The sequence below is a fragment of the Athene noctua genome, chromosome 13, assembly GCF_965140245.1.
Source record: "Athene noctua chromosome 13, bAthNoc1.hap1.1, whole genome shotgun sequence".
In the NCBI taxonomy this organism is placed as follows: Eukaryota; Metazoa; Chordata; class Aves; order Strigiformes; family Strigidae; genus Athene; species Athene noctua.
Window position 1 is genome coordinate 21,817,506 of NC_134049.1, and position 16,143 is coordinate 21,833,648.

Consider the following 16,143-nt stretch of genomic DNA (forward strand, 5'->3'; position numbering starts at 1 on the left):
TGTGATTTATTTTAAAAATATATTTGATTGAGTTCTGGACATTTTAAGCCCCGTGCTGGGAGCAGGGAAGATCTGTGAGTTCTGTTTGATGCCGTGACGAGCATCCTTGAATTCCTGAAGAGTATCCCTGCATCCATGACCAGCATCCCTGGAGAGCATCCCTGGCACAGTTAGTCTGAGACCTGGCCAGCTCAGCTCACCCCACAGTCGTACTTATACCTCTTCCAGCTCCCAGAGGATGAGGTTGCGCTGGGCCAGGATCTTGGCCGCCCTCTTGCTGAGCAGCTTCTCCTGCACCAGAGGCCGCAGGATGGTGTAGCTCTGCAGGTTGCAGTGGGTGAACATCATCCCCACATCAGCACAGGTGGGGAGTCCCAGGGCTCCCCAAAGATCCTGCAAGGCCTTGGCTGTGGCCAGCGCGCTGCCCTCGTTGAGCTGCTGCTGCAGGTGTTTTCTCAGCAGGTTCTTCAGCTTGTAGGAAGGGGCCTTGGGCATCTTTTCTTTGATCAAGGACAACATATCCACATAACCACCCACAATGCGGCAGAAGTCCACTTTTCTACCCGTAGCATCCAGGGCCTTAAAGAGAGTGGGCAGTTCCGGTGCCCAGAAGTTGTAGACGATGAGGTTGGGCCTGGGGAGCGGGGAGAGGTACCAGAGGAGGTGCTGCATCCCCACCTCCATGGAGACACCCTGGGAGAGCAGTGCCAGCACCGACTCGGGTGTCTGAATCAGCGTCTTGAAGGTGTGCTCTCCATTGGCTGCCGCCATCTCTGTGATACGCTGGGCTGTGGAGGGGAAAGGATGGGGCTGGAGTAAGTATTTGGGGGTGCCCTTCTCTAGCCCCCAGCCCCCTGTGCCTGGGGAAGGCAATGCTCACTTTTCTGGTCAACCTTCAAGCTGAGGAACACCAAGGTGCTCAGCTCTGACCCATCATCCCAGGGGCTGGTGGGGCCAGTGCTGTGGTGGGGCGAGGTGCCGCTCCCGGACCACGTAGGGCTGGAGGGCTTCTTGACATCCTTGGGCTTGCTGGGAGCCTGCAAGAGATTGGAGAAGGTGGCCAAGTCCTGTCTGCCTGTTTGGACCAGGCTGGGAAGGTGTGAGGAGCACCCTTGGGTGTGTTACTGGCCACAGACAAGGACCTGGTTGTGTGCAATGCTATGAAACCCACAGGGTCTGATGTCCCAGCACTGCCAGGGATGGGTTGGGTATATGCTGTGTCTCAGGAGTGGGCTGGCCATGGGGAGCCCCACTGAGAGCCCAAAACCATGTCTGAGACAAGTGAGCAAGAGCAAAGCCCTGAATGCCACTCATCATAAGCAGGGGGCAGGAGGAGGGAGGATCCAGGCAGCGACCAGAGAGACACAACACACGGGTCTGGGGACTCGCTGTTCCTTTCTGCACACCTCATGTGGATGCAGCTCATGCAGGGCCATAAACGTGGCTGAGCAACCTCACCCCACGAGATACTTTTAGACTTAAAGATCTGGTTGGTGTCTGGAGGAAAAGGGGACTGAACTGGGCCAGAAAGAGGTTTGATGCCTCTCCAGGCTCAGCAGGTCCAGTGCCTACAGCAGTGCTTCCCATGGGTGAGTTAAAGCAGCCACAGCAACTGCCCCCCGCCCAGCCTCTGCAGGGATGGACATCCACAGCAAATAGCTCCCTATGGGAAGAGTAGGACAAAAATACATCCAAGAGCCTCTAAGCTTGGTTTTTCCTCCCTCTTTCCCTCACAGACAGTCCTGCACCCCTGGCCTGGGCACACTGCAGTGGTGGGGCGTCCATCTCCCTCCACACCTGCTCTCTGCATCTTCACCCGCAGCCCAGGAGTGGTGGAAATGTGGCTGGACCGATGTCTGCAGGCATGTGAGTAAAACCAAGTGCTCCCCAGCTCAGGAGATGTGGGATTGCTTAAATGCCGCGTTAAAATTAGGTGTTTGAAGGGCACATGGGGTTCCTCTGTCTGGGAAGGGACAGAAGGACGGTACTGGTGGTGGGGTGGTGGCAGTGCCCCATGTCCCCATCACCTGGCTGTGCTTGGAATGACACAGCTGCCCTGAAGGGAGTTAGATGAACCAAACTTGGCAACAAAATGTGATTGCAGATGCTCTTGTTACCCAAACCAGCAACATGAAAACTGAATTTCTATGCAAAAAGGTTTTATTGAAGAGTTAAGCAAAGAGGAAGGAAAATCACCCACGCAGAGACACATGCTCGTAGCACCACAGTGGCTGTGGGTGATGGGTCCAGGCAGAGGTGGGCACTGGCGATGCTCTTGCGGCTTCAGCTTGGTTCGCAGAGCAAGACAGTCCCCAGATGAGCCCACAAAAGTTCCTCCCCAGCCCCAAAATCTCCTTTTAGATGTCCAAGCCTCTAGGTAGGTCCTCAGCCCTTGCCCTATACCCCCTGAAGGCCGCAGGTTCCCTGGGCTGCATCCTGCTGTCTCATCCCATTGCTCCCTGTTTTCTCACTCAGCTTTTCCAGGCTTTAAAACGATTTTTCCCAGTTCTCAAGGTTGCACTTTTCTAGTGCCCAGCACCAGACTATCAGTGAGATGTTTATGCTCCTGGGATCTCTTTTAGCCTGCACCTTTGCTACACCCTTAAAAGCATGTTGTGCCAAAGGACATCTGATTCATGCAGGGATTTCTCACAGCAAGCAGCTAATCTCCCAAAAAGCTCCCCTCACTTTTTGGCACTAGCAGGGAGCGGGGACACGGTTTTAGCCCCACAACTCTTTTTTTTTCCCCCTCTGTTAGAGATGAATCAGGAGAGCAAGGAAAACCAGCAAAGGAAAAAATTAATAAAGAAGCCAGCAGTGGCCTGGGATTGTATATGGGAACAGCTTTATTGAAGAGTAAGAAGAGCTTCTGCATGAGTTTATACAAAAAAAATGGGGTTGTTAAACCCTCATTAAGCCAGCGCTGGAAAACCAGTCCTCCCCCCTGATCCCAAACTGGCCATGCTTGCTTCCATTTCCAAAGGGATCCCCTGCTCATGATGGTGACGGAGTGTCTCAGTAGGATCCCATGCCCTTGGTTCATCTAACCACCTCAGCCAGGGCCACTTGGTTGCAACACACCAGTTTGCAGCATCAGTGCTATGAAATGTCATCACAGGGAGCTTGGAAATGTCACTTTTGGAGATGCTCTGGTTGCTCCCATGAGCTTCTCAGCCTGTGTAGGCACAGGACAGATGAACTCTCATGGAATCACAGAATCATCAGGGTTGGAAAAGCCCTTGCAGCTCCTCCAGTCCAACCATGACCCTTCCCCTGACCGTTCCCAATCCACCAGATCCCTCAGCGCTGGGTCAGTCCGACTCTTCAACCCCTCCAGGGATGGGGACTCCCCCCCTGCCCTGGGCAGCCCATTCCAACGCCCAACAGCCCCTTCTGCACAGAAATCCTTCCTCAGAGCCAGCCTGACCCTGCCCTGGGCAGCTTGAGGCCATTCCCTCGGGGCCTGTTGCTGGGTCCTTGGCTCCAGAGACTCATCCCCCCTCTCTGCACCCTCCTGGCAGGGAGTTGCAGAGGGCCAGGAGGTCTCCCCTCAGCCTCCTCTTCTCCAGACTGAACCCCCCCAGCTCCCCGAGCCGCTCCCCAGCAGACCTGTGCTCCAGACCCTGCCCCAGCTCCGTTGCCCTTCTCTGGCCACGCTCGAGTCATTCAATGGCCTTTTTGGGGTGAGGGGCCCAAAACTGAACACAGTCATCGAGGGGCGGCCTCACCAGTGCTGAGCACAGGGGTAAGATCCCTTTCCTGTCCCTGCTGGCCACGCTGTTGCTGACACAAGCCAGGATGCCATTGGCCTTCTTGGCCACCTGAGCTCACTGCTGGCTCCTGTTCAGCCAGCTGTCAATCACCCCCCCAGGTCCCTCTCTGACTGACAGCTCTCCAGCCACTCCTCCCCAAGCCTGTAGCGCTGCTGGGGGTTGTTGTGGCCCAAGTGCAGCCCCCGGCATTTGGCCTTAGTGAAACTCCTACAGCTGGCCTCAGCCCATCACTCCAGCCTGGCCAGATCTCTCCAAGCGTGGTTGCTACATTCAATTCACAGACTTGATTTTTATATGAACATTGATTTTTTTTTTTAAGCTGAGAAAAACCCTCCCAGTGAGGCAGAAAGAGAGGCTATAAGGACCAATTTGAAAAGATGGTCTTGGGGGATTGGTTGGTGAGGGATCCCACGCCAGAGCAAAGCAAGGTGGGGTTTGCTGCCTGGGAGAGAGGACCCTGGCTTCTCCAGAATCCCAGGAGATACCAGCAACAGAGGACTGGATTTGGGACGGCACAGATGCCGTGCCACCTAGAAACAACTGAAGGGGAAGAGAAAGACGCAAGCAAGTCTCTGACTGATGCAGGGAAGGGAGAAGGCTTGCGGCTGAGCATGGCTGGCGGAAAGGGAAAGGCAGCCCAGACATGATGGGGTGCAGCTGCCTCTTCTGCCTGCAGCGTGGCTCAGCAAGGAGGGAGGTCTGGACTCACCGCCGTGTCTTCCAAGCTGTCCTCCGAGCTGGAGATGATGATGCTGTTGTCTTCTGCGGAGGGAACAGGGGGATGTGGTAGGTTCAAGACTGATTTTGGATCACACAATTTTTCCCGTGCGAGGACTGATCTTATCTCCTGAGTCTTGCAGCTTCTACCAGGACCATTAACACCCAGCCCTTGGGAGCTCTTGGATGTACCCCAAGGTGGAGCCAACCTCTTCAGTGTTGCTTCACGCCATGGACCCTGTACCAGACTCTCCAGAAGATGCATTTCATCCTCCCTCCTGTTTGCAGAGCTGAGCCCAGGATCCCTTGCTGCAGGATGCTGCAGCAGGCTGGAGTGGGGCTGGGTGAACTCGGAGAAGAAAATGTGTTTTGCTAAAAATTACAGTGTATTTTGCTCCAGGAAAATCCAGAGCTCCTGGAGCAGGAGGCTGGGAAGTCTCTCTGCACACTTACCCTGCTGCTGTGCTCTTCCCTAGGCTTGGGCTTTGGCTACCTCGGAGACATGGAGCCGGATGGAGCATTCACGTCCACCCCTGAGCATTGCTTTTGTATTTATGCCCCAGAAAGCAGCTCCCACCCTCTGCTTCTCTGACCCAGGGGAGGTTGGTCAAGGCTCTGAGTGCATGGGGTTGCACAGAAGTTGGAGAAATGGGGGACCCACCTAAGGCAGGGGAAGAGATGGGGTAATGAGGAGGGCCACGTCCCCGGTCCCCACCTGCATCATCAACGTGGCTGCTGGTGGCAGGGACACTGCTGCAGTTCCGGTTCAGCATGGAGGTGCTGGGCTCCTTTCTGCCATCCCACTGGTTTGAACTGCGATCGTTGGGGACTGGTGTGTTGTTACACTCCAGCTTCAATACTTTGGGTGAGATCTGGCTGCCCCTTTCCACGCAGTTCGACCTCCGCTTGGCCCATGTGGTGACGGGGACAGCCTGGAGAGAGGAGAGCACAGGGGATGTAAGGTGCCGGGGTGGCATCTCCTGGTCGCCAAAGGCCTGGCCAGGGTGGTGCTTACCGGGCTCATGTGCATCTCCTCAAGGCTGATGGTGAAGGTGGGTAAGACATCCGGGCTCTCAGGCTGGACCGGATCCTCTTGCTGCAGAGAAAACGCAAAGCAGCATTGGGGTGAACCTTGAGACTACAGGCCCCTCTGCAGGGCTAAGGTGTCCCCGAGCATCAAGCAGAGCCAGCCGGGGCACAGAAACATCCTCAGCATGGGGGAAACTGAGGCACAGCCTGGCTCTCTCTGGCTTGGCTCAAGGCTTGTGCCTGAGCTGTGCATGTTTGGCAGTGCTACAGCTGGTGGAGGCTGTGGTTTTCCCCAACAAAAATAAGGGATGAAGCAGCAGGCTTGGAGAAGCAGGATGGGGTAGGAGCACGCCTGGGTAGCATGAAATGATGGCTACAAAGGAGGTACTTCTCTGCCTAGGCAGAAACATCTCTGGGAGTTTGTTGTTGATGAAAAAATGGGAGTGATGGGCTAGGGAGGGGAAGGCAAACCCTTGGGGAAGGCTTGCAAAGGTCAGAGGAAGGGGGATCCACATTTCAACCCTCCCTGCACAGCAGCGCACCGGGACGACACACAGACATCTCACCAGGTTGTTCTCCAGGGCCACCTCCACCATGGGGACAGCTTGGGAATTAGTACCTGTAATGGAGAGAGCAGGGCTGCAATCCCAAATCGGAGTGTCTGGAGCTCCCACCTCGCCCTGATAGCAGACAAGCTGGGAAAAATCTACCTGACAGCTGCAGCAAGGAGGGGGCAGCTCTGATCTTGTTTTCCTTTCCCAGCCCTTTGGTTTGGGATGGCCCAAGGGATTTAGGAGCCTCTGGAGACCCAGAAATCAGCATCAGCAGAGCCTGTCAGATTGGTGGGAGACCAGAGAGAGGCTCTGGCCATATAAGCAAAGAAGCAGTTGTTGGCCTCGGGAAACAAGCACCCTACAAGAGTGAATCTGGGCTCATTTTACTGCAGGGAAGTGGCTCTGAACCCTGCAGGACCCCGAACTGGGTGATGGCTTTCTGAGCTGGCCCAAGTCCCTGCTGCCCGTGGGGTGGCTGGATCCATCCCCATGGCAAGTGCTTCCTCACCTGGGTGCCCCGTGACGCGCTCCACCAGCGCCTGCAGCCTGGCTCGGCACTCAGCAAAGTCCCCGGGCTGCGCTCGGTCCCGAGCCACCGGCGGCTGCAGCTGCTGCAGCTCCTCCAGCGAGTCCTTGATGAAGGGCTGCATGTCCATCACCTCCTGCTCCGTGGCGTAGAGGTTCACCTTCTCCACCAGCCGCTCGCTCGCCTCCATCCGCCGCAGCACCCCCTCCACGCGCTGCAGCTCCCGCGCCAGCTCCTGCCGGCCCTGCTCCTGACGCGCCTCCACCAGCCCCAGCAGCTCCTCTTCCTCCTGCCGGATCAGACGCACCAGCTGCTCCACGTGCTGCCGGATCAGCTCCCGCATCTCCCGCTGCGCCTGCTCCAGCCGGGCGGCCTCAGTCTGCAGCACCTCGAAGGTGGCCTCGAAGCTGCTTCTCTTCTCCTTCAGCCCCTGGCTCATGGTGACCAGCTCCTCCCGCCTGCGCTGGGTCTCGCTGTGGATGTCGCAGAAGGGGGCGTGATGGCTGTCCAGCAGCGCACACGAGCAGCAAAGTGCCTTCTCACACTTGTTGCAGTAGATGCTGGAAGGAAATGGGAAGATCCTTCAAAGCTGGTAAGTGAGCATGAGGAGAAAAGCGTTTTCACTGTGCTGGGCATGATTCTCCCTCCCCAGGGACAGCTGAGGAGTTTAACAAGAGCGGAAACTGAGCACAGGGCCGGGAAGAGCTTTGCCTCCCATCACCAGCTGCAGATGTGGGCATGAAGCTGGGTGTTCAACTCACCTTTGTTCCCCTCCCTCCTCCTGGGGACCTGCCAGCCCCACACCACACCCTGCTCCTGCCCAGGATCGCACTGGGTTTGCAGCAGTCCTTCTCCAAAGGCAGGTGATGAAATCCCCTTGGCTCTGCCCTCCTGGCAGAGCAGCCCCACAGCCCTTGGTGCAGGATGGGATCCGGGGACAAGGCATCGCTCTCACCTGGAGATGTGGCCCTGGTCGGCGTGGCTGGGACGGGAGCAAAAGAGATTGCAGGACTTTCTGCTGTCTTCCAGGAACTGATGGGCTGACTCCGCACGAAGATCCTCCACCCTCTTGGCCTCATGGCTCTTCTTCTTGAAGAACCACTGGTGGTCCTCAAAGCACTTGGTGCAGAGGAACTCCTCGCACTCGGTGCACCACATTGCTGCAGCTGCCCCCCGGCACCGGCAGCAGTTCAGGCCTTGGCCATCTTTGATCTTCTTGTAGATGCTGAGCCTGGCCTGCAAGTTGGTGAAGAGCAGGTTTTCCATGTCAGGGATGCCACTGGCCTGCGGGATGGCTGTCTGGCACACAGGGCACTGCCCAATAGGCTTGTTCTCGCTCAGGCAACCGAAGCACAAGGTGTGAAGGCAGGTGAGGAGCTTGAGGTTGGGCGATTCCTGCTGGCAGCGCTCGCAAAGGACAAACTGCAAATCATCCTCCACGGCGGGACGGTGGGCTGGAGGGGAGCGGAAGGATGTACTCGGCTGGGGTCCCGTCTCCATGGGGGCAGCAGCACCGTCTCCATCTAGGTGGGATGTGGGAGAAAGGCCCCGTTGGAGCACGTGGGATGGAGGGGGACGGAAGGCTCAGTCCCACCGCTGGAGGCCGTGCAGGCCACCCGTGGGCAGCCCACTCTAACCTCTGCGCTGCAGGGAAGCGATAAGGGAGCAGCAAGGCGGGTGAGTGGCTCTTCTCTATCCCTCCTGCTGGGGGCGAGTGGGTGGCAGCACCCCAGCAAGGCAAAGGGTGCTCTTCTGGGGAGCTTCTTTGCTGGTTGCAAAGGGTTGTGCTTCCCCCTACCCTCAGTGGGGGACCCTTGGAGGCTTTCCTCCCCCCTCCCCAATCTCTTTCCTGTCGTGGAATTTGAGATTTCAAAGTCGGGGCAAAGGAAAACGAAGGCTGCAAAGGGACTTTCCTTTTTCTCTGTGGCCACCGCCCCTTCCTGCGGGAAGGCAAAGAGGGCAGGAGAGGGCAGGGGAGGGCAGGAGAGGGCAGGGGAGGGCAGGGGAAGTCGAGAAGGGCCCTGTTGACAGTCCCCCCGGCTCCTGCAAAACACCTCCCGGGCAGCACCAGGATGCTGGCACCAGCCCTGTCCGCAGAGGTGCCCCCCTCCCCACCCCTCACCCCCCCAGGGCCTCCCCCAGCCCGGCAGCGCAGTCAGGAGCCCCCCCGAATAAAGAAGGGACGCCCCTTCCCGCCTTCCCCCGTCCCATGGAACGGTTCTGAACCCGAAAAAAAAACTCCCGCCACCCCCCACACGCAGGCAATCCCCGCGGCTCCCTTTGGGGCGGCCCTGGACCGGGCTTTGCCTCCCGTCCCTTCTCCTCCCTCCCGAAAAGCGGGGAGCAACCCGTTACCTGCTGGGGGGCCGGCGTCGGGCGGCCGGGGGGCGGCGGGGCTGTCGGGCATAAGGGCGGCGGGGCCGAGCGACGTTCACCGGGGACTTTCGTTTTCCTCGCCTGCCTGGAGGGGGAGGAGGAGGAGCAGCTGACGGGAAGAAGGCGGGGAAGGCAAGGCGGGAGCTCCCCGGGCGGGAGAGGTGCGCGGTGTCGGGGGTGGGAAGGGAGCGCCCCGCGCCCTGCCTAAGGATACCGGCACCGGGGGGATGCTGGTACCGGGCGGGGGGGGCTGCATGCACCGGGGGGCTGCATGCACCGGAGAGGGGTCGGACGGCAAAACTCTGCTTCAGCTGCTAGACAGGACCCCCGAGCTGTGCTGGGGTGCATGGCTGGGTGCCGGCTCAGCTGCAAGGGCTGCTGCTGCGCCTGGGGCAGGGTCTCAGGCCCCCGCTTCAGCCGAGGGGGGCTTTAAACCTGCCCTACTTCCACCCCCTTCCCCGGCAGCGCTGCTCCAGGCTGCTCTTTGGTCTCTGCTACCCTTTGCAGGCAGGCGAGATGGGATCCGGGGCGGGTTTAACATGGTGAGAAAGCCACGCTGGAGCAGGAATCACTGGGAAAAATACTTCTACCGCTTTCCCATGGGGCTGGGGGGCCATCCGGAGCCCCCCCAAGGTGTGTGTGCGATGGGGACGTAGTCCTCTCCACGGCAGCCGCCAAGCTGGCCCTCTCCGGAAAAACTCCCGCAGCTGGGAGCTGGGAGCCGTTTCGTCCCTGTGCCGTCAGCAGCCACATGACGGGCGGACCAGGAAGCGCCAGCGGCTCCCTCCTTCCCTCCATCCCCGCCGCAGCATCCTCACCGCGGCCTGCGGTCCCCACGACCACGGGGCTGGCGGCCGGGGACACCCCGCGCAGATCTCCCAGCTCCACCGGGCTGCGAAGCGGAGGGTGGCTGCGGGGCCACTGCTTTTGGCTCGCGGCTCAGCTCCTGCCCAGAGGGTCGCTGGGAAGATGTGAAGCCCCCAGCCCCCCAGCCTGGGTGAGACCCCAGCAAGGAAACCCCCTGAAGGATTTGATTTCTTCTCACAAGCATCCTCTGTGATAACGGCAGGGCTTGTCAGCTCTGCGCTGGCATCTCTCCGGTTGCGCGTGAGGGCAGGGAGGTTTGCAGGCAGGCGGGCAGGGACGCTGGATCGGGTCAGGGACAGGCAGAAGCCATGCTGGTCACAGAGGTGGCGGCGGTGGCAGCAGGGAGCTGGGATTAGAGGGCTCTGAGCACTGGGAGTGGGGCCCTGTGCAAGGCACCAGCACCATGTTCAGCCGGTCAGGATACCAGGCCCTTCCCTTGGGGGACTTTGACCGCTTCCAGCAGTCCAGCATTGGGCTCTACGGAGCCCAGAAGGGCTTCTTCTCCTTCGGATCCAAGCAAGACCCTCTGGGGCCAGCCGGAAATACCACAGGTGAGTCCCAGCCTTAGAGGGGAATTGCTGCTTTCCTCCCTATTGCCACATTTGATGTAGGGTGTTGCGCTGGCTGGGTGCCTCTCACACTCCTGGCTTCGCCAGGTTGCAGGGTGCATGGGGGGCGAGGATTAGATGGGGGCTCACAGGCAGAGCAGGGGGTTTTGGAGCAGGTACATCCCCCTTTCACCCCCCTACAGACTCCTCCCAGGGTTGGCTGTCCTGGATCTGTCATGGCATTATCACCTTCTTGGTCTTCTTGCTGATGGTTGTCACCTTCCCCATCTCAGGATGGTTTGCCTTGAAGGTAAGGGAGGAAACAGGTCAGGAATGGTATGACAACCTATCCTCCATGATGAGGACCCTTCCTGGCTGCCCCTGCTCTCACTGCTCCTGGCACTGCACTGCAGGACCCAGGGTTTTGCTTCTGCCTTGGTCTAAACTTTCCCATTCCAGATCGTGCCCACCTACGAGCGAATGATCATCTTCCGTCTGGGCCGCATCCGGGCACCTCAGGGACCCGGCGTGGTCCTGCTGCTGCCTTTCATCGATCACTGGCAACGAGTGGATCTGAGGACAAGGGCCTTCAACGTGCCCCCCTGCAAGGTGAGCTGCCTTGGGCCTCAGGGCAGGATGGAGAGACATCTCTAAAATACCCAGAGCAGGTGGATTTTGAGATGGTCTGACCCTTTGTGTCTTGCATGGACCCAATGTTCAGTTCCTCCATCATCATGGTGAGGTGAGGGGGTTGTAACTGGTGCTGTGAAGCCAGAATCCTCACCTGCCTGCAGTTGAAAAGCTCCTCTTGGTTTTGTGCACCTTGCTCAGTGAGTGTTCCTGATTGGAGACATCTCAAAAACATCAATCCTTGTCCTTCCCTGATGTCTTTCAAGAACAGCCCCATGCTGGAAACCGTCCTCACCATTCAGACTAGCCCAAACTTAATTATTTGGGTTGGTTTTGTTTCTAATAACCCTCTTAATAAAGACATCTAGAACCAGTTGCTAGCTGGGAAAAAAGTGAATGCCTTTGTTCCCAGGCTCTACTCACACGGGTGGAGCCATGGGGCAGAGACGGGGAGAGATCCTGACTCCCCTCTGCCCCAGCTGACTTCCAAGGATGGGGCAATCATCTCCATGGGTGCTGATGTCCAATTCCGGGTGTGGGACCCCGTGTTGTCCGTCATGATGGTGAAGGATCTCATCGCGGCCACCCGGATGACGGCGCAGAACGCCATGACCAAGACCTTGGTGAAGAAGAGCCTCCGTGAGATCCAAGTGGAGAAGCTGAGGATCGGGGAGCAGCTGCTGGTGAGGACTGCCCCAGTCCTGCACAGAGCACCCCAAGCCCCCCAAACCCTTGGGTTTTTGGTGTGGAAGTAACAGTAAGGAAAAGATGGAGCTGCTGAAAGTCCTTGGACCTGGCCAAGGAAGGGAGCTGGGAAAACATGGTGATTAGTGGGGAGCAGATGCTTTCAGCCTACAGATCTCCGGAGCTCTGTGGCTTATCTCTAAGGCGTCTGACCACACAGAAAAGCCCACATTTTGATGGCAGGCTTAAATTTGACTTCCATATCTCCACCAGGAATATCTCTGGAGGGGGTTGCAAACTGGAGAGGGCTTTTGGGGAGAGAAGCAGGACAGGGCAGTGGCAGAGGGGCAATGAGTAGTGCCTGCAGCTGACCTGAGACAAGCCAAGATCTTGTGGATTGAATGTCTACAAGAGATGATATAAAAGGAGGCTGGGGGGATATACTGATATCTCTGGGGTGTCTGGGGTGGTTTGGAGGCCAGAGATGCTGCTTGGTGGAGCACCATAACAGCACATGTTGTCTAGGGGGAGCAAGGAAAGGGGCCAGCCTGGGAGCGAGCCATGGAAAGGGGAACAAGACAGAGCTCTCCTCCCTGTTCTGACCTCTTCCAAGCTGGAAGAGCAACTGGAGGAGCAGGGTTGAGCTTGAGAGTGGACAATTTAGAGGAGGTGAACTACTGAGCGTGGCCCAACACTCCACGTCTAAAGCTGGGGGATAGCAGAAATATAAACTATGGGATGCCCATGGTTGGGGGTGCTGTGGTGGGTGGTCTCCATGGCCATACCCAGCTCTGCCTGGGCTGCCAACATTTCTCCCTTTCTTCCTGGCTCTGCAGCTGGAGATTAACGACATGACCAAGTCCTGGGGCCTGGAGGTGGACCGAGTGGAGCTGAGCATGGAAGCTGTGCTGCAGCCACCCCGGGAGAACCTGGTGGGCCCTCTGGCCACCATGCCACCCGTGCCTGGGCTGGAGGGGCTGGATGGCACCATTCAGCAGCTGGCTGCTCATTTCTTCAGCAACAGCCTGGCTCTGGCGGGCAGCGGGACCAGCGCTCCGGAGGCAGGTAACCAACCCAGGGCCACCACTTTGCTGGGGGATGTTCCCTCTTGCCTGATGACCTTTGTCTGTTGGCTGTTTCACAGAGGAGTCAAAGTCTAGGAGATAACACATTCGTACGAGCACAGCAAAAATAGGCTGGTATAGGGAGAAGAGAGAGGATGGCTTCAGGCACAGCCCCACACAGCACGTGGCATAATACAGCCTTTCTAACAAGACATTTCAGATAGGACTGGGGAGGGTGGGAGCAGATCCGCAGGAGCCTGGGCTCAAGACCAACTCAGATGCCAGCATTTACGTCAGGCAAACCCAAGCCTGAACTTGCCGAGAGAGTCACATCTGAGGGCGACATGGATTTTTTTTCTAGCACCAATTTGTGCCCTGCTATTTCTTTCAGGGATAATTTTCCACCCCTTGATAACAGGGGAGGAGTAACCCATGACAGACAGAGGAGCAGGCAGTAGGAACTGTAGAAGTGCATTTCTTTGCCCTGGAGACCTTTTCTATGGGTCCATGCAGACCAGCAAAACTCACCTGAAAGTGTCCCCTTCAACTCACTTCTGTCCCATTGTCCCCAGCAGACAGCGTGGAGACGGTAAATGAGGTGGAGCCTCCCACCACTTCCCTCCTTGCTGCTGCTGGCAGCGCCTGGCGGAAGCCCAGCGCAGAGGAGCTGCTCTCGGCAGTGGAGCCTGTCCTCTCCGAGGCCCTGGTCGGCCAGGTGGGAGCATCCTACCAGGTCAACATCACCCTGCCCAGCGGCACCCGGAGCACCTACTTCATAGACCTCTCCTCAGGTCACTGCTCTTTGGGGTTGTTGTGTTGGAGGCGGGAGGGTGTTTTGTGCCTCTGCCCCTTTTGCATGCTGCAAATCCCCCAGGCTTGGGGGTAGGGTGTCCCAAACCAAGCCCTTTTGGTACCTCCATGAAAGGCACCCCAGGGTCCATCCACTGAGCACTGCAGTTTGGCAACTGTGACCTTGAGTCCATGCTCCCTGGAAGTCCAGAGTATAATATGTTTTGGGTTAAATCATTAATTTTCCTTCAGAAAGAGAGCACTGATAGAAAATTGGCAGCCGGGTCTCCTCAGGGCTGGCCAAAAGGGATGGTTCAGAGACCTCAGTGCTTATTGCCTCTTGTATGCCACCAGCCCAAAGAGGAGGTGATGGAGGGACATGTGTGGGCAGTGCCTTGGGCCATTGCCATGCTGGAAGATGTCCTCCCAGCACTCAGTGCATTCCCCCATGGTTGCTGATTGTTTTTCTGGTGGTGATGGCAAAAGTAGGACAGGGTTTGGAGGTGGACCACTGTAACAGGACAGGGGTGGAGCAACACAAGAGAAATTTATCTCCATAAGGAGTAAGGACTCCTGTCTCAAAAATGCCCCTGCCAGGCCCTTGTCCATCATCACTGGCCCAACTCAATCCTTATGAAATGGTGGGGGGAAATGCCAACAGGCAAGGCTGGATCGATCCTGAAACCTGCTGTTTCTTCCTCTCCCACCCATCATGTCCTACAGGCAGCGGGCGGGCTGGCCGCGGCGTGCTCGAGGGCAGCCCCGATGTCATCCTGGAGGTGGCGGAGAAAGACCTGCAGGACCTCTTCTTGGGTGACCTGCGCCCCTTGAGTGCCTACATGAGCGGGAGGCTGCAGGTGACAGGCGACCTGCACCTTGCCCTGAAGCTGGAGGAGCTCGTCAAAGCGATGAAGCAACGTAGATAGAGCATGCATGTGGGTGTGTGTCTGTGTGCATGTGTCTTTGTAGGTGTGTGAAGGCGGGGGGGACATACAGGGGTGCTGCGTGGTGGGGCCCTTGCCCCGCTGGAGCTCTTGCTGTCCTCCCTGTGGAGGCCACGGGAGTTGGGTGAAGACCTGAGCAGGAAAACTGAAGCTGAGCTCCACTGCCTGTCCTTGCCCTTGGCTTTACCTCTCCTGCCCAGCCTTTGCCTACGATGTTATGGGATGGGAACCAGCTGGCAGACCGGCATGTGCCAGTTTGCTTCCAGATCCCTTGGCCAATATGCCACCAGGGGACAGGCTGATGTTCTGGTGCCCCCACAATGGGCTGCACGGTCGGGCATCTCAGACTGGGAGGGCTATGAGCTGAGCAGATTGGCTAGAGAAGAGCTTGGGGACACTGTGGCCAAGGATGGTAGTGATGGGGTGGGGTGGGCAGCCGAAGCAGGGCACGAGGGCTGGCTGGACCAAGTTGGAATGCCACCAGCGGGCTGGAGTTGGGGTCCAGTGTGGCACTGCTAGTAGCAGTTATACTGGCATTTATGGGGAAGGAGCAGACGTGGCGATTTGGGGAATGACCTGCCTGGAGGTACCTGAGCCTTCCCGACACAGCGGTTCATAATAAGTGATTGCGCTAATTTGTGCTTCAAAGTGCTTTTGCATGCGTGCTGTGAGTCTGTCCGCGGGGGTGTGTGGACTGTATAGAGGCATATATACATATTTATTTATTTTGTAAGCTTCCTTTCTATCAACTCTTAATGGACAATAAACCTGGTCTGCACCCTTGCGCCTGGGCAGAGATGGGCTGATGACTTCTGCAGGCCCACGGGGCTGCACCCCTTGGTGCCTCCGTTTCCCCAAGGGACCCCAGGGTGCTGCGCAAAGAAGCCACATGCTCCAGGGCCTGGGAGCTGCTGCCAGTCAAGGAGGCTGTGTGGTGTGACTCCATCTCGCCATATGGTCCTGATGAACACGTGAAGTTCTGCCACAGCGAAGAAGAGTTGTCAGGATGTGGTGTGGCCTCTCCGGGGATGCTCAGCCCTTCAACAGCACCCAGCACCCCAGGGGTTAAAACGTCTTGGAGCTCCAACCAGTTGTACCAGCCCCCAGGATATTTTGCTGCACCAGTGGGACAAGCCTGACCAGTCTTGCTGGCCTGGCCTGTCCATGTTAGGGGCTGCTTGCCAGGAGGGGGATCAAGAATTGGAATGTTTCCAAAATAGAGATATTTCAAATTGAAATGTTTCACTTGTGCAATTGGGCATCTTCAGAGCCTGGGGTGGGCCAAGCTTTGGAGATCCTACAGGCATCAAAGGCCCCAAGGGGAGGTGACAGTAGTGTCCCACTGCGCCCTCTCCCTTTGGGGATGCCAGGCTAGGTGAACCCCAAGTGCTCCTGGTGGTCCCCCTTCCGTGGTGGTCCCCCTTCCGTGGTGGTCCCCATGGTGCAGATGGCCAGGGGGTAGCGAAACCCTGCAGGAAAGGGCAAAGGAGAGCCAGGATACAGCCCCCCAGGACAAAGAGGGATGCGAGAATCCTCTTCAAGGAGCTGGGGGACAGTCCCAGAGCCCCTTCACAGCCGCGGGGTGCAGAGGGGTAGGGTGGTGGCAGGAGGTGAGACCTCCTTGGCAGGGAGCGAGGCAGAG

At 57.8% G+C, this 16,143-nt stretch overlaps 2 protein-coding genes across 8 annotated transcripts; one reads left to right on the top strand and one right to left on the bottom strand.

Annotated features, from left to right (window-relative positions):
• On the bottom strand, window positions 1-9,064 carry LOC141965561 (protein PML-like). 3 transcript variants are annotated; one of them, XM_074917322.1, is made up of 10 exons: window positions 8,955-9,064; window positions 7,555-8,122; window positions 6,988-7,159; window positions 6,582-6,888; window positions 6,086-6,138; window positions 5,506-5,586; window positions 5,152-5,422; window positions 4,483-4,535; window positions 881-1,037; window positions 1-788 (listed from the first exon to the last, which is right to left on the bottom strand). In XM_074917322.1, exons 1-10 carry the CDS (start codon window positions 9,004-9,006, stop codon window positions 214-216), a joined length of 2,289 nt encoding a protein of 762 aa, XP_074773423.1. In that variant the 5' UTR covers window positions 9,007-9,064; the 3' UTR covers window positions 1-213. The 3 variants fall into 3 exon arrangements, with proteins under 3 accessions (XP_074773423.1, XP_074773421.1, XP_074773420.1); XM_074917320.1 differs by having other exon boundaries at window positions 5,206-5,422; window positions 6,582-7,159; XM_074917319.1 differs by having other exon boundaries at window positions 6,582-7,159.
• Window positions 9,065-9,283: 219 nt separating this feature from the next.
• STOML1 (stomatin like 1) lies at window positions 9,284-15,268 on the top strand. 5 transcript variants are annotated; one of them, XM_074916936.1, is made up of 7 exons: window positions 9,714-10,393; window positions 10,594-10,700; window positions 10,850-10,999; window positions 11,500-11,703; window positions 12,541-12,769; window positions 13,341-13,559; window positions 14,281-15,268. In XM_074916936.1, the coding sequence occupies exons 1-7, from the start codon at window positions 10,246-10,248 to the stop codon at window positions 14,481-14,483; spliced, it is 1,260 nt and encodes a 419-aa protein (XP_074773037.1). In that variant the 5' UTR covers window positions 9,714-10,245; the 3' UTR covers window positions 14,484-15,268. The 5 variants fall into 5 exon arrangements, with proteins under 5 accessions (XP_074773041.1, XP_074773039.1, XP_074773040.1 ...); XM_074916937.1 differs by having other exon boundaries at window positions 13,344-13,559; XM_074916940.1 differs by lacking the exon at window positions 13,341-13,559 and having other exon boundaries at window positions 9,284-10,393.
• The last annotated feature ends 875 nt before the right edge of the window (window positions 15,269-16,143 follow it).

What these genes read in the sequence shown, in the direction of transcription:
- LOC141965561 (XM_074917319.1), bottom strand. Translation starts at nt 9,006, where the DNA reads ATGCCCGACAGCCCCGCCGCCCCCCGGCCGCCCGACGCCGGCCCCCCA. An exon ending in CGACGCCGGCCCCCCAGCAG is followed by an intron (nt 8,123 to 8,954) that starts GTAACGGGTTGC and finishes CATCCCACCTAG; the next exon opens with ATGGAGACGGTGCTGCTGCC. An exon ending in TGGCCCTGGAGAACAACCTG is followed by an intron (nt 5,587 to 6,085) that starts GTGAGATGTCTG and finishes TTTTCTCTGCAG; the next exon opens with CAAGAGGATCCGGTCCAGCC.
- STOML1 (XM_074916936.1), top strand. Translation starts at nt 10,246, where the DNA reads ATGTTCAGCCGGTCAGGATACCAGGCCCTTCCCTTGGGGGACTTTGAC. An exon ending in GGATCGGGGAGCAGCTGCTG is followed by an intron (nt 11,704 to 12,540) that starts GTGAGGACTGCC and finishes CTGGCTCTGCAG; the next exon opens with CTGGAGATTAACGACATGAC. An exon ending in GACCAGCGCTCCGGAGGCAG is followed by an intron (nt 12,770 to 13,340) that starts GTAACCAACCCA and finishes CATTGTCCCCAG; the next exon opens with CAGACAGCGTGGAGACGGTA.